Below are 12,881 nucleotides of genomic sequence, written 5' to 3'. Positions count from 1 at the left end.
TCTTACCATTTTGCTAAAGCATATGAGCACTTGGATTTCTTGCTTAAGACCTTGCATTTTCTTTCCAAGATTTTTGCAATGTTGTTTTTCTTTTAGCTCCATTCCTGAAATCACCCATTATTTCTGCTGAAGTTTTTATAAGCCATTCATTAAAAGGTATGTTCCCAAGTTAAAATAAAAATAAGGTTGCTTGATTTCAGTCTTGCCAAGACCCTACTTCTATTGATTTTCTCACCAACTGACATCTGGTACCTGTAATTATTAACTAAATATCGGTACTCCTTTCAGGGTACTTCCAATCCCTTCAGAAAGGATTACTCTTCAAAAAGTGAGCTGGGAAATTTCAATTATTGTTTTGCCTTCATATAGATGATAATGTCACTGGAGTTAGTCTTTCAGTGGTTATCATTAGACTAATCTAAACACCAAAAGGGTAGCAAAAAAAAGAAAAAGTTAATCAGTATTCATAATTCTGAAGTTGAAGACTAGAATTTTGGCTAACCAGTTCTGGACATAAAAATCAGTATCTCAGCACTACACAGTATTTTAAATTGTAGATTGGAGAATTGTGAAGCTGTCCGTTATATGTTTCTATTTCTAAACAGAGTTACTTGGCTTTACTCCAATACGAAAAAGAGCACAGCATCTCTAACAAAAGTCTTGTTAAACGCACCTGACAGGCTTCAAACGGGAAAATACAGAACTTAGGATCTGAAGAACAGGAAACCTATTTCAGTGCTTACAACCAATATTCTGCATATTTTAAAGTTTTCTGATAATAGTCTTCAAAATAGTCTGGTAGTGACAGACTGCAATAAACTCCTGTTTTTCTAACACAGTTTTCTTTTTGTATTTGTGTATGTTTGGCACAGCAATTTGATAGGCAATGCTGATCATGTCAAATATTATTTTACCTTCACTTGAAAGAGAATCAACACTGAAAAAGTGACCAAAAAAGCAAACTGACAAGTACTCTGTCATCTGCAGTTTGTTGACTACTTCAACAATTATAAAATCATTAGGACCATAGAATCATAAAAGCATTAAGATTGGAAAAGAGCCCTAAGATAAGGTCCAAACTTTGAACACTACCATGCCATCTTAATATAGCACTAAGTGCAACATGCAGTCATTTCTTGAACACCCCCAAGGATAGTGGCTCTACGACCTCCCTGGGCAGTCCATTCCAATGTTTAACCACCTTTTCAGTAAAAAAATTCTTCATCATGTCCAACCTGAGCCTACCCTGGTGCAGCCTGAATCCATTTCCTCTAGCCATATTGCCAGTTGCCTGGAAGAAGAGACCAACCCCTATACTCTACTACAACTCCTTCCAGGTAGTTATAGAGAGTTATAAGGTATCTCCAGAGCTTCCTTTTCTTCAAGCTGAATGACTCCAGCTCCCTCAGCCACTTGACATCAGACTTGTGCTCCAGACCTTTTCATTGCCCTTCTTTGGACACACTCAGCAATTCAATATCTTTCTTGAAGAAAGGGGCCCAAAACTAGACACAAAACTCAAGGTGTGGCCTTAACAGTGCCAAGTACAGGGCAACAATCACTTCCCTAGTCCTGCTGGCCACGCTATTTTCAACAGGGACCAGGATGCCATTGGCCTTCTTGTCCACTTGGGCACACCACTGGCGCATATTCAATCAGCTGTTGACCTGCACTCTGAGGTCCTATTTTGATGAACCACTTTCAAGCCACTCTTCTCCCAGCCTTCAAAGTTGCATGGGGTTGTTGTGCATGACCTGGCATTTTGCCTTACTGAACCTCATACATGTACCACAGTGGCTAACCTCCAGTTGTCCAGAACCTCTCCAGTTTATCAGGACTAACAATAATGATAGAGAGAGGCTTGGCAATCTCTTCTGCCAGCTCCCCAAGTACACTCTAGTGGGTTCCACCCAGCCCCATACACTTGTGAGTGTCTAAGTGGCTCAGTGGATCACTGACTACTTTTCTGGATTATAGTGGGTCAGTTCTGCTCCCCATCTCTCTCTATCAGCTCCAAGGGCTGGTCACCATGAGGATAACTGGTCTTTCTGTTGAAGACTAGGCAAAAAAGGCACCTCAGATTTCCTCATCCTTTGTTACAATGTTACCCTTCACATCCAAGAAAGGATATATTTTCCTTGGTCTTCTTTTTGTTAATATATTCATAAAAACACCTATGAACATCTTTGAGTTTTCATCACTGCTGTCAACAAAATCACCTTTATTTCAAATTGAAAACCACCACCTTTTGAAGTATCCTTATTTAATATGTTTAGATATACAGTGAATCTTATTAACATGTAAGTCAAACTGACATGTATTATACCATTCAGCAGAAAGAACTAGTTTCAGAATCTCAATGCACAGACATCATCTGTGGTGAAATTAACCAAACAAACTATCTCAATCTTTAGCTTATTCTTTCTTCAAAAGAAGATTCAATAGAAAAGAAATTATTCATTAGAAAACCAGAATCAAATTAAGACAGGATTAACACTTTTCACAAATCCTGTAAATCTTGCCCCTCATGCATCAAGTGGACAATAGAAAAAGCTATTTCAGTTACTTCTACTGAGGTTACATGGAACACAAAAGCAATAAGAACTTCATTTCACTAGTAAGTCTTAAGCCATCTATGGTTTATCTCAGCCCTATCCCCTTGAACTCTATGAGGAAGCTTTAAGATAGTCAAATCACAGAATCATGTAGGTTGGAAAAGCACCTTGAGACCAACCATACACTTAACACTGCCAAATTCACCACTAAACAATGTTCCTAAGCACCACACCTACACATATTTTAAACATCAGCAGGGACAATGGCTCAGCCACTTCCTTGGGCAGCCCATTCCAATGCTTGACAAGCAAATCACCTTTTCCTTAGGTCTCTTTGAAATTGTGTCTGTTTAAACACTTCTCAAGTGTGAGCTGAGTGAAACATAAAATAAAAATTAGAACTTCCAATGTAGTTTCAGTCATATCATTCAGCTGCATTTCTTCTGAAATCCAGTTTCTGCAAGCGAAGCATTCCAAAAATCTATACTTTCTGTTGCTTGATTTCTGAAAGTAACTCAGTTTATGAGGGTTTACAGACAAAAATCTTAAATCTAGACTAGTATTTCATTTTGGATCACAAAAAAGGCAAAATAGAATAACCAAAAAAACCCTTTGGGTTTGTTTATGGTATGTTTCATGTGTCTTCTGACACAGAAAAAATTTGCCTGTTAATATCATACTCCATGTCACTCAACTAAGTCATCAAAGCCTAAGTTTTAAAAATTATGTTTCTACCCTTGTACCTACTTTAAAAATTATTATTACAATTTTTAATCTGATACGGAATGTTCTTATAACCCAGCACAATTCTGTGCTTACTGCTGGAGCAGTAGACAAACTAAAGCCATGACTAATTGCTATAGATAGATAATGAGATGATTGGGTCTTACAATTGAGAGATGAACATTGTGTGAAAATTAAGAAAAGCTTTATTATTGTATAATTATGTTAATGTCGTTTAGATGTCTTCTGTTCTCCCCATAGTTGCCTTTTCCATCTACTCTGTATTGTTGCCATCAGACAGCCTGGGTTGTCTAGGACAGGTAGAGAGAAGGCATGCACATGTGCCACTTACCTGGGGCAGTTGGGAATGGAAAAGCTTGTTGCTAAGGGGGTGCAGCATGACAACACCCGACCCTCCAATCAAGTTACAAGAAAGCAGTCTCCACCAATGAACGGCAAAGAAGAGCTGACTGACAGACTTTGGAAGGGGCCAGTGTTGGCTGATGCAACCCCCAGGGGTATAAAAGACGGAGCATCCATCTTGAAGATGAACCAGCCACATGGTAGGCAGCCACGAAGGCAGCTCCCAGTGCTGCAACTTTTTCCTTATTTAGTCCTTTTGTTGTATTTTTGTTAAGGCTTAATAAATCTTTTAAAATTTTCAAAGTGAGCAGTTGTCTCTCACTCTAATGTACTTTTCCTAAAAGCCTGTGTGGTACTTGCTGTGTTGATGGGAGATGTAAAAAACCCTACTCTTGATTTCTACATATACTCAAGCACTGTGATGAGTGATTGTATCTGAATGGAAATTAGGTGCAATGACATTTTTTTTGTAAACAAGACATACAGCTACAAGAATGTTGCAGTGTGAAGCAATTTCCTGTTTTAGCTATCCCAGTCCCCCAGATGTGCCAACCTCTCCTTTCCCCGCCCCCTTGCCTCCTTGCTAAGTGCTGTCCGTCAAGCTTAACATTCCAGCAAGGGCATCGTCTGGTTGGTGAAGTTCAAAAGATGCCCCTCAGCCCTGGGGTCGTTGGCCCATCTAGGTGTCATTGTCCCCTGAGACTCCCCCCCCCTCCCACCTGGTTGGTGGCTCACCTATCCCTTCCCTCCCCCTGCCCACAGCCTTAAAAAACATGGAGACCATGCAGTCCCTATTCTGTTGGGAGCTGTTACCAAGATTCAGAGATCTGTGACCATGGAATCAAACGTTGGATTAACCTTCCGGCAGAATCCGTCTCCTTTTCCTCTTCACCTCGCCTAAAGCCTTTCCATCAAGGGTAATAACTGAATTCCTGCTTGTCTGGACTTGTTCCAGTGCCTAGCCAGGGCATCATATAGCCAGCCAGGGGTGTCTCTGAGGTGAAAACACCACAGTTGCCGCCTCTGGCCAAGCAGCAAGGGCCAGAAGAGCTCAGGCACGTTCCCCCCTGTAATATTGGGATTATATTCCAATACAAGAAGAGAAGGTAGGAGATATATCTCAAGATAATATTTAGTGCATTGATGCACATCATTACAATGTGCACACCCATACACACTAGTCCCCCAAATGCCAATGCAGTGTAACCCACACAAATTATCACAAACTATACCAGAGCTGTTCTGGCCTTAAATTTTCTGACATTGTCATCAGATGATTTTTTATTAACACTTCCACACACCAAACAAAACTTCTTAGGTAAAAATTTTTGCACATCACAGTTCAGTGCTGGTCACAGACACAAAAGGCAGCACGGTGTGCAAATTGATATTCTTCAGAAGTTTCAGAGTAGCGATCCTCAGAAACACCAACAAGTAGATTACTTTTAAAGCATGCTAACAGGTAAAAATTTCTAAGCTGATCCAAACTGGCCCATTTTATACAGTGTAAACCAGAATCCAACAGTAGAGCTTAAACATGCAGACGCCAACTTCGCCAATAAGGTGGCCCTCTTATTCAGGGGTTGGACTAACATAATCTCCAGAAGTCCCTTCAAACTGTGACAATTTTGCAATTTCCCTCTCACACTTACTACTCACCACTCTGCATCCCCATATCATACTGCTCCTCATAAGAATTGAACTATTGAACATAAATGCATATGCTGTCACCAGAGACAATCAATGTAGGAATGAGCAATTACTCAAACAGAAACAACTTCCTTAGCATTCATAACAATTCCACCTCTGCCTCCTTCCCCACTCCCGAATCACAAGTAGCAGAGTATGAAAAATGTATGTTATAGCTGTCTTGTTATAGAGAAAGTGGCAGAGAAAGGATAGAGGATAGGAAACTATCATTTAAGTGGTCCTAAATTTGCACTGTGATGCCTGATCAGGAGATTAGAACAAAAATATTTGACTATCTAATCTAATTTCCCATCTTTCTGCAGGCTCAGGAATTTAATTTGATCACTAAGCTCCATAACTTTAAAAAAATCATATTGAAATTTAAGCAGTGCATTTCTTGATGTTTTCAGAACTGAAATAAGAAAAAACCCTCTTAATTTATGTAAAGCTTAAGGGTTTTAATACTGAAAAAATCTCAAATTGTTCCATATTTCTACTTAAATTTGGTTCTTTCAAACTTCTAGGTTTAACATCCTAGTAACTGCTTCCAAATTTAACCACTTACAGTATTTTCTCTCTGTGAAGGTAAATATACTTATTTAAATCATCTCAACCTATCTCTTGAAAAATCAAAAAAATTCCTAAAACATTTTTCTAACTTTTTTTGTGGAAACGTTCTGTACAGGTTTTAAGTTACACAACATCAAAAAAAAAAAAAAAATCAAACTCTGAAAATCAAATACAGTGTTCTAACACCAGCCTCAGTCAATGCTATTTACAGAAGTATAATCGTCACTACTACTCCAAGGATCAGGCTAGCCCTCTTTACCATAGCATTAAACCAAGGTCATGGTATTCTATTCCAGTCTGACCCCTAAATCCTTTCCAGATTCACTGCTTCCTCACTGTCCCACACTATGTCTGCCATCATGATTCATATCCAAGTAATGCTTCTAATGCTCCTGTTTACCTTTGAATTCAAACATGTTTTGTCCAAAAAAGCAAGCACCTTTTTCTTCTGACATGCTGTAAGAGTTTAACATCTATCTGAAAAATAAAAGTAGATAGCTTTCATATGGCAAAAGAATGCAAGTGTTGTTCAAAGGAGTGAGAGTTACATAAACTTTTGAACATGATGACCTCAAATACAGTAGTGCAGCTATGATAATGTATAACTGTTCTCCAAACAAGTACATGTGTTAAACTAGAAAAGCTTTGATTCCCACTAGAAATTGCTAATTTTATATGTTGTTATTTAAAGCAGAACTGCAGCTGGGGAATAACCTTTAACAGAAAAGCCCTAACTCTTCACAGTTTGCAAAGGGCAACCCTTAATCACAGTCCATGTACCTTGAGGTAGGTTCTGGTTAGCCATATACAGGTGAAACGTAACAGTTTTAAATAAAAACAATGGTAACATTTTCATTCACATAGTATTTGGTCACATTAAGAACAAGCGACTGCAAACTGAGAATATGAAAATAGGATTCTGTTTGGACAAGAGACAGCAAACATTTAATGTTACTGTAACAAAACTTTTTAAGGTAAAAATACATAAAGTTTAAAAATCAATAAAACTGATGTATATGACCATCTCATCCAAGAAAGCTGCCTGTAGCAAAATCTGTAATTCTATCTTCTCTATCATGTGTATTTCCTTCCTGTATGTTCAAGTTTTTGATAGGGAGGCAACAAAAGAGAAGTCATAGAATCTTATAAATTAAATATCCTAACACTTCTAATCTAAATCCACATACAGGAGCACTCCTTAGAGCTCTAAAACATAGTCATGTTTTTAAAAGCCACCTTGGAGTTCTACAATACAGTCAAATTTTTAAAAGCCACTGTCTTCCTATAATGCAAATTATGAAAAAGGCATCCATAAACTTGTTTGAACACACTTTGCCTCAATTTTTGAGCCACATTGGTTTAAGAATTCAGTGCAACCTAACTCGAAAGGTTCGTGTTATTGGGTTCTTTTTAGTAATTTAATGTCTAAATATATTTACTACATCACAAATTTCTTCCAGTGTTTTTATTAATGATAAGCACAATTTATATGTTATACTGATATGCAAAACAAAGTGTATTTAAACCCCTTGTAAATAAACCTCTTTACATAATGGATGATTCTAATATTACATGCATCATCTATGTTATCAACATTGCTAAATCTTGGATTTTTCTTTACTTAGGCTGCTATTATCATCAAGCACAACTTACTTCTAATGAAAACACTGCAAAAGCTCTTTATAAATTCTTTAAAATATGGCTGGAAGTACAGGAACCTCCTATTTCAGTAAGAAAGATATTAGAACCATGGTATTGTCTTGTAAAGAGACTCACTTGGATTTGGCCCGTTTTCTTCAAAATCTTGCTCACTCATGATCAAGGAAAATTAAGTGGGTCTCCTCTGATGATTCTTCAGGTACCAAGAATTGAAAGAGGAAACTGACAGTTCCTTCCTCCCAGCTTAATGTAAGACCTCAAATCCTGTTTCTTACTAGCATTGGATTAATCCTGAAACAAGTCATTAAGACTTCAGGCAGCATGAGTGCACATGACAGGAACTACATGAGAGTCACAGAATTCACTGAAGATCATTAAGCTGAAGGATTTTTGTCAGCAATAAACACCCTGCTTAGTGATATGGGAAGGATCAAGTCACTGAAACATCCCATGTCTCCATCTAATAAGTATTTTAAAAATTTTATTTCTATCAAATAAATTCATTTTAAAATATATCCACTAAACAGATCAGTAGAGATTAGCAACAAGTAGTATTAACCTATTCCAAAGACCTATCTACTATTAAAAAACCTTCTTTTACACACCAAAAGATATCTGTACGTATTAGCAGACCTTAAGCAAGTCAGTTAGTTTTTAAACATTGATTTTATGTAGAAATAGTTGGCATTTGTTCTACTTAAGATGTAGCAGAGAAACACTTTAAAATATAGTTCTAGTAATTTTGTAAGCTCTTTTTAAAAACAAATATTTTTAATTTATAAAGGTTTCTTTTTAGACTGGCAGCATAATTTGTTAATTCTCTTTCAAATTACATATGTCACTGTTTTCTAGTTTATGCATTAATGTATTACACGTTTTAAACCAGTCTTAAACTCATAAAAAGTGTTTCAATTCTGTTAAATGGATGCCAGTGATAGGAACAGACTAGTTCCTGGGATCAAATCCTTGAATAACATCTAAAATCTACTTTTCTCTGATCATAATATCTATGCTGCAAGCATGGTCAATTGTGGCAGTTAAGGTTGAAGGGTTGACTGAAAATACACTAGACTTCTCCGTGAGATTAATTATCTTCCTCCATTGCACATATATACACACATACACACACACACACACATAACTGTGTTGACTATTCCCTGGTTTTCCAATAAGTAACATTTTACAGAAATTCACAGCATCCATGCTTCATTAGTTATATGATGGCTTCTTTGTAGATGATCAGGTTTGTTATTGCTATTCCTTGTATTTGAGGGTCTTCAAAGAATTTGCAGGAGTTAGTTCTCACATTAGTTTCTAAATAAGAAACTGCTGTGGAAAGGTAACTAATACTATGGGATGCTAAAAATACTAGCGATGTCTTGAAGCACCTGATACACAGAGCTGCTAAGGAACGAAAAGCTGATCAACTTTACAAAATTTTTACAGGTCTATCTAGACAGTCACTACAACTATGTGTGAAAAAACCAAACAAAACACCCAAAACAAATCAAGCCCAGAATTTCTTATAAAACTTCATACCTTACTGTCTACACTCATATTTCCTTCTCCTCTTCAACCATTTACTATCTCCTGACTACCCTTCTTTGTAGTCTATTATAAGCACATTAAAAGACACAGAAGACAGGCATATCTTCTTTCTGCTACTTTGTGAACATTTGAGTTAGCAGGCTGCACCCTTAACCATGTTAACTTGAAGTATTCTGCCTTTTCTGAAGTACTACTGTGACTAATGCTACAGTCCAGCCCCATAGGGAGTCACAAATGTCTTCTCCTCCTTTCACATACATCAAAGTATCATATAGTCAGAAAATATGAAGATATGGAATTTCAGATTATTAAGAAGGAGTGTAGATCATAGAACAAGAAGATCCCAGGTTACTCCTTTACCACATAGATGATTATCAGATAAGAATGTGTGAAAGGGGATAAATGCACAAAATTGTGCACTAATTGGTAAGTGCCTTGCTAATAAAAATCAAAACTACTGTTGATCTAATGACTAGACAGCATACAACTGATTCCCTCAAAAAAAATGAGCAGAGTTTGATGGGACAGGTTTGTCAGGTTTTCATGTATTTGGTAGGTTGGGTTTTTTTTTAAAAAAAGGTACTAGTGCAGTCAAGGGAAAACTACTTGGTTTTTAAGACAGACAATTCAATCAAAACTGATAACATGCTAGATTTCTAAACAACTGGAACAAAATAACATGCTGAGCTATATAGGCTAAAGATAAGTCAAATGGGAAGTTCCCATTCTCCTCTTTTTTATGTTCATCTCTGCTCTCAGCTTTACCCACCTCTCACCTTGACACAACCCTAGCCATTCTCACTTTTTGCAGTACTCACCTCAACCCAAAATGATTTTTACCTCTCCAGCAGTTTACTTTACTCACAGTTTAGCATGCTGAACCAGATCAGTGAAGCGTCTGATGGTCAAGTGCAGGAAAAAGGAAGCAAACCCAGACACAGAGGAGGACAAGGAAAGAAATAATTTACTTCTTAGCCTTTTTCTCAAGGCTGGAGCAGTGAGAAGGGCAAGGAGTCCTTCTCTGAGCAGCAGGCTTTTAGATGGGCTTAACTACAGCAGCTATCAGAAGTACAAACATTTCAGAATGCTTTAGTTTTCAGAAGAATAACTCAAGAACAATTATTTTATTATACAGCATTAACTTAACAATTCCATACAATACCCAAAGCAACACTGAGTAGCACATCTTTCACTTCCCAAAACTCTCTGTCAGATGGTAGCATTTAATCTCTTCATGAGGTCAGAACTCTTCGCCTATAATTTATATACAAACCAATGCCTTCCCTTTTCAGTGTTTTGGTCTCTACTTCCAATTTTACAAACACACAAGAAGAATCATACGTAAATTCTTCCCCTTGACTGATACAGATCCATAACAGTATTTAAATATATCTTGCAATTGTAACTACTAGTCCCCAAACCACTACCTAATCACATAATTTTTTTTTTATATATCTCTGGTCTTTAGGGTTGTGATAAACCACTGTGAAAGCAGCAGTTCCTCTCTTCCTCTCACCTTCCCAGGATTTAAAAATGTTCCAAGCCTTTCAGATACTTCATATAACTTCATATATACATGCAGTCTAACAAATCCTGTCTAACTTTGCCGGTATGTATAGTCAGTATTTTAACATGCCACCTGTGTAAACACATGCCTCTCTGACTAGCTCTTCTACCAAAAGAAAATTTGTCCAGATGAATGCTGTACTGCTAGTCATCCATCCAGTACAAACAGATGTCACAGAAACAAACTGTTGTTGTTGTTTGTTGTCAGAAACAAACTGTTAAACTTTCACAGCTTATATTGCTTTGGTTTTTCTATTGCATTTAGTTCGGAAAAAGAAGAGGCAGTTATTAGAACAACTAGTGATCGTTTGAATATACTTAGGGAAAGGCAACTATATGTATTGTATATCTTTAATGGGTTAGTAAGATTTTAGAGTAAAAAGCTTTGGAAGAAAATAACCCAACTGTGTCATCTTGGTGTTTTACTATATTAGCTTCCTAAAATTAAGTCTGTCAAATATCTGTGTTTATCTCTTTACATTCATATCCCACATCACACGGAATTAGCCTTAATTATCTGCCACCTGTACCACAAAAATAAGATGCCTTTTACAAACCCCCATTTATTCACCTGTTATCATGTAACAAAGTTAATCCCCCCACCCAAACTTTTACAGAAGTATCGATTGTAACAAAGCATCCAGAATAAAGTTCAAGATGTGAACTAGCTCTCGAAGGGCTAGCAGAGATTCACACACCATACTTGGTATTGCTGCTGCAACACGCTTCGGAAAAAGGAAGTGTTAAGCGCCACAAGAATTACTGGTTTCCCAGCAGGGCCTTATCATGCAAGTGAAGAATCACCATTTCCCCAGCTGGCAGAGAAATACTACTGCCCCTGCATAAGGGGTTGTCCTGAGCAGACCCTCACTCACGATGCCCGAGCTCCACCTCCGGTTTGATTCTACTCCCCCAGGAAACTTCAGGAACGAGGCCTAGCAAGAAGCAAGGCTCCGAACGCGACGGCATCTCGTAGCAAACACCTACTTAACCCTAGACGCTATATCTGATGCAAAAGCACATGGCTGGACAAACACCTGGAGCAACGCAGGAAAAATTGTGCTCTTCTCCACAGTCTGAATCTTGCCTCTTAGCCGTCTCTCTAGTGTGCTCCAACAGCAGTTAGCCTTAAAGACAGCCTAATGGTTGGATTTGATGATCTGATCTTCAAGGTCTCTTCCAACCTAAACGATTGATTCTACGTATTTTCCCCGTTTTTTAAACCGCCGTGGGCGACGCTGTTTCCGCCCGCTTCCCGTCGCAGACGGGAGGCGGGCTGACCGCCCCACACCGCCCCGGGCAGGCGCCGCGCCCGACAACGGGCTGCTCTGCTCCCCCGGCTGGAGCCGCCCATAAGTACTTCCTCTTTTCGGCCAGCGGCGCTGACTAATGGAAACAAAGAGAAACAGGCTCTCAGCCACCCCAGGCGCCAGACTTTCGCCCTTTCCCGAAGCGCACTTCTACACCTGGACAGGTAGCCCCGGCATCGCTCGCTGCAGAGAGGCGATGCGGCCCCTCCACAGTATTCGGGGACTCTCTGTCGGCCCTTCGGCCCGCCACAGACCCGCTCCTCCGCACGCAAAGAGCCGACGCTCTCTTTAGGCGTTGACCACCGGCGCTTCACCACTCTCTCACCAGTGCCCTGGTCTCTCTCGTCGCCTTCATCTTCCTCCTCTCGCTGCTGCCCATCCCGCTGCCGCTCTTCGCCCTGCGCCTCCACCGGCACCACCGTGAAGCTCGTCGGCATGCTGCAGACGGCCACAGACCCGCTGGCGCCTCCTCCTAGGGCAGCGGGCAGGGTGAGCCGGGCGCTGCCGCCTCCCTCACGTGAGAGCCATTTCCTCACGCAGCGGGGGGGCGGTGGCCGGCAGCGCGCCACTTCCCCCTCACCGCTCGCCTGATGGCGCTGCGGCCGTAACTCCGAAGGGAGGGGCACGGGCCCTGGGGCATCCCCTCTTCCTCAAACCTTGGCTTACAGTTACCCTTGCAGCGCTAAGACCAGTAGGCTACTGCTCCTCTGATCCCACCGGACAGAAATTGCTTTCCAAACGAAACCAGAGCCAGGCTGTAGGACCTTAATCCTCCAGATCACTGAAGGGATGAGAGTATCCAAAAGGCCTAAGCAGGGGATTTATGATCACCTTTTGGACAAGTGGAGAAAATTCACTGTGTGCCTTTGTACTACCAGGACATAAAGATGGCTCCCAG

General features: G+C 39.6%; 1 protein-coding gene across 5 annotated transcripts in view; it reads right to left on the bottom strand.

Moving 5' to 3' along the window:
- The window catches only part of SLC12A7 (solute carrier family 12 member 7), a 79,118-nt gene extending 66,548 nt beyond the window's left edge, over positions 1 to 12,570 (bottom strand). For all 5 annotated transcript variants that reach the window (XM_077179586.1, XM_077179593.1, XM_054641868.2 and 2 more), the window contains exon 1: positions 12,309 to 12,570. In XM_077179586.1, the coding sequence (XP_077035701.1) occupies positions 12,309 to 12,420 (112 nt within the window). In that variant the 5' untranslated portion in view covers positions 12,421 to 12,570. The remainder of the gene's footprint in view (positions 1 to 12,308) is intronic.
- Positions 12,571 to 12,881: the final 311 nt, after the last annotated feature.

This window comes from Agelaius phoeniceus, chromosome 1 (assembly GCF_051311805.1).
Source record: "Agelaius phoeniceus isolate bAgePho1 chromosome 1, bAgePho1.hap1, whole genome shotgun sequence".
Taxonomy (NCBI): Eukaryota; Metazoa; Chordata; class Aves; order Passeriformes; family Icteridae; genus Agelaius; species Agelaius phoeniceus.
Note: the sequence above shows the minus strand (reverse complement) of the source record. Positions and strands in the feature narration are given on the sequence as shown.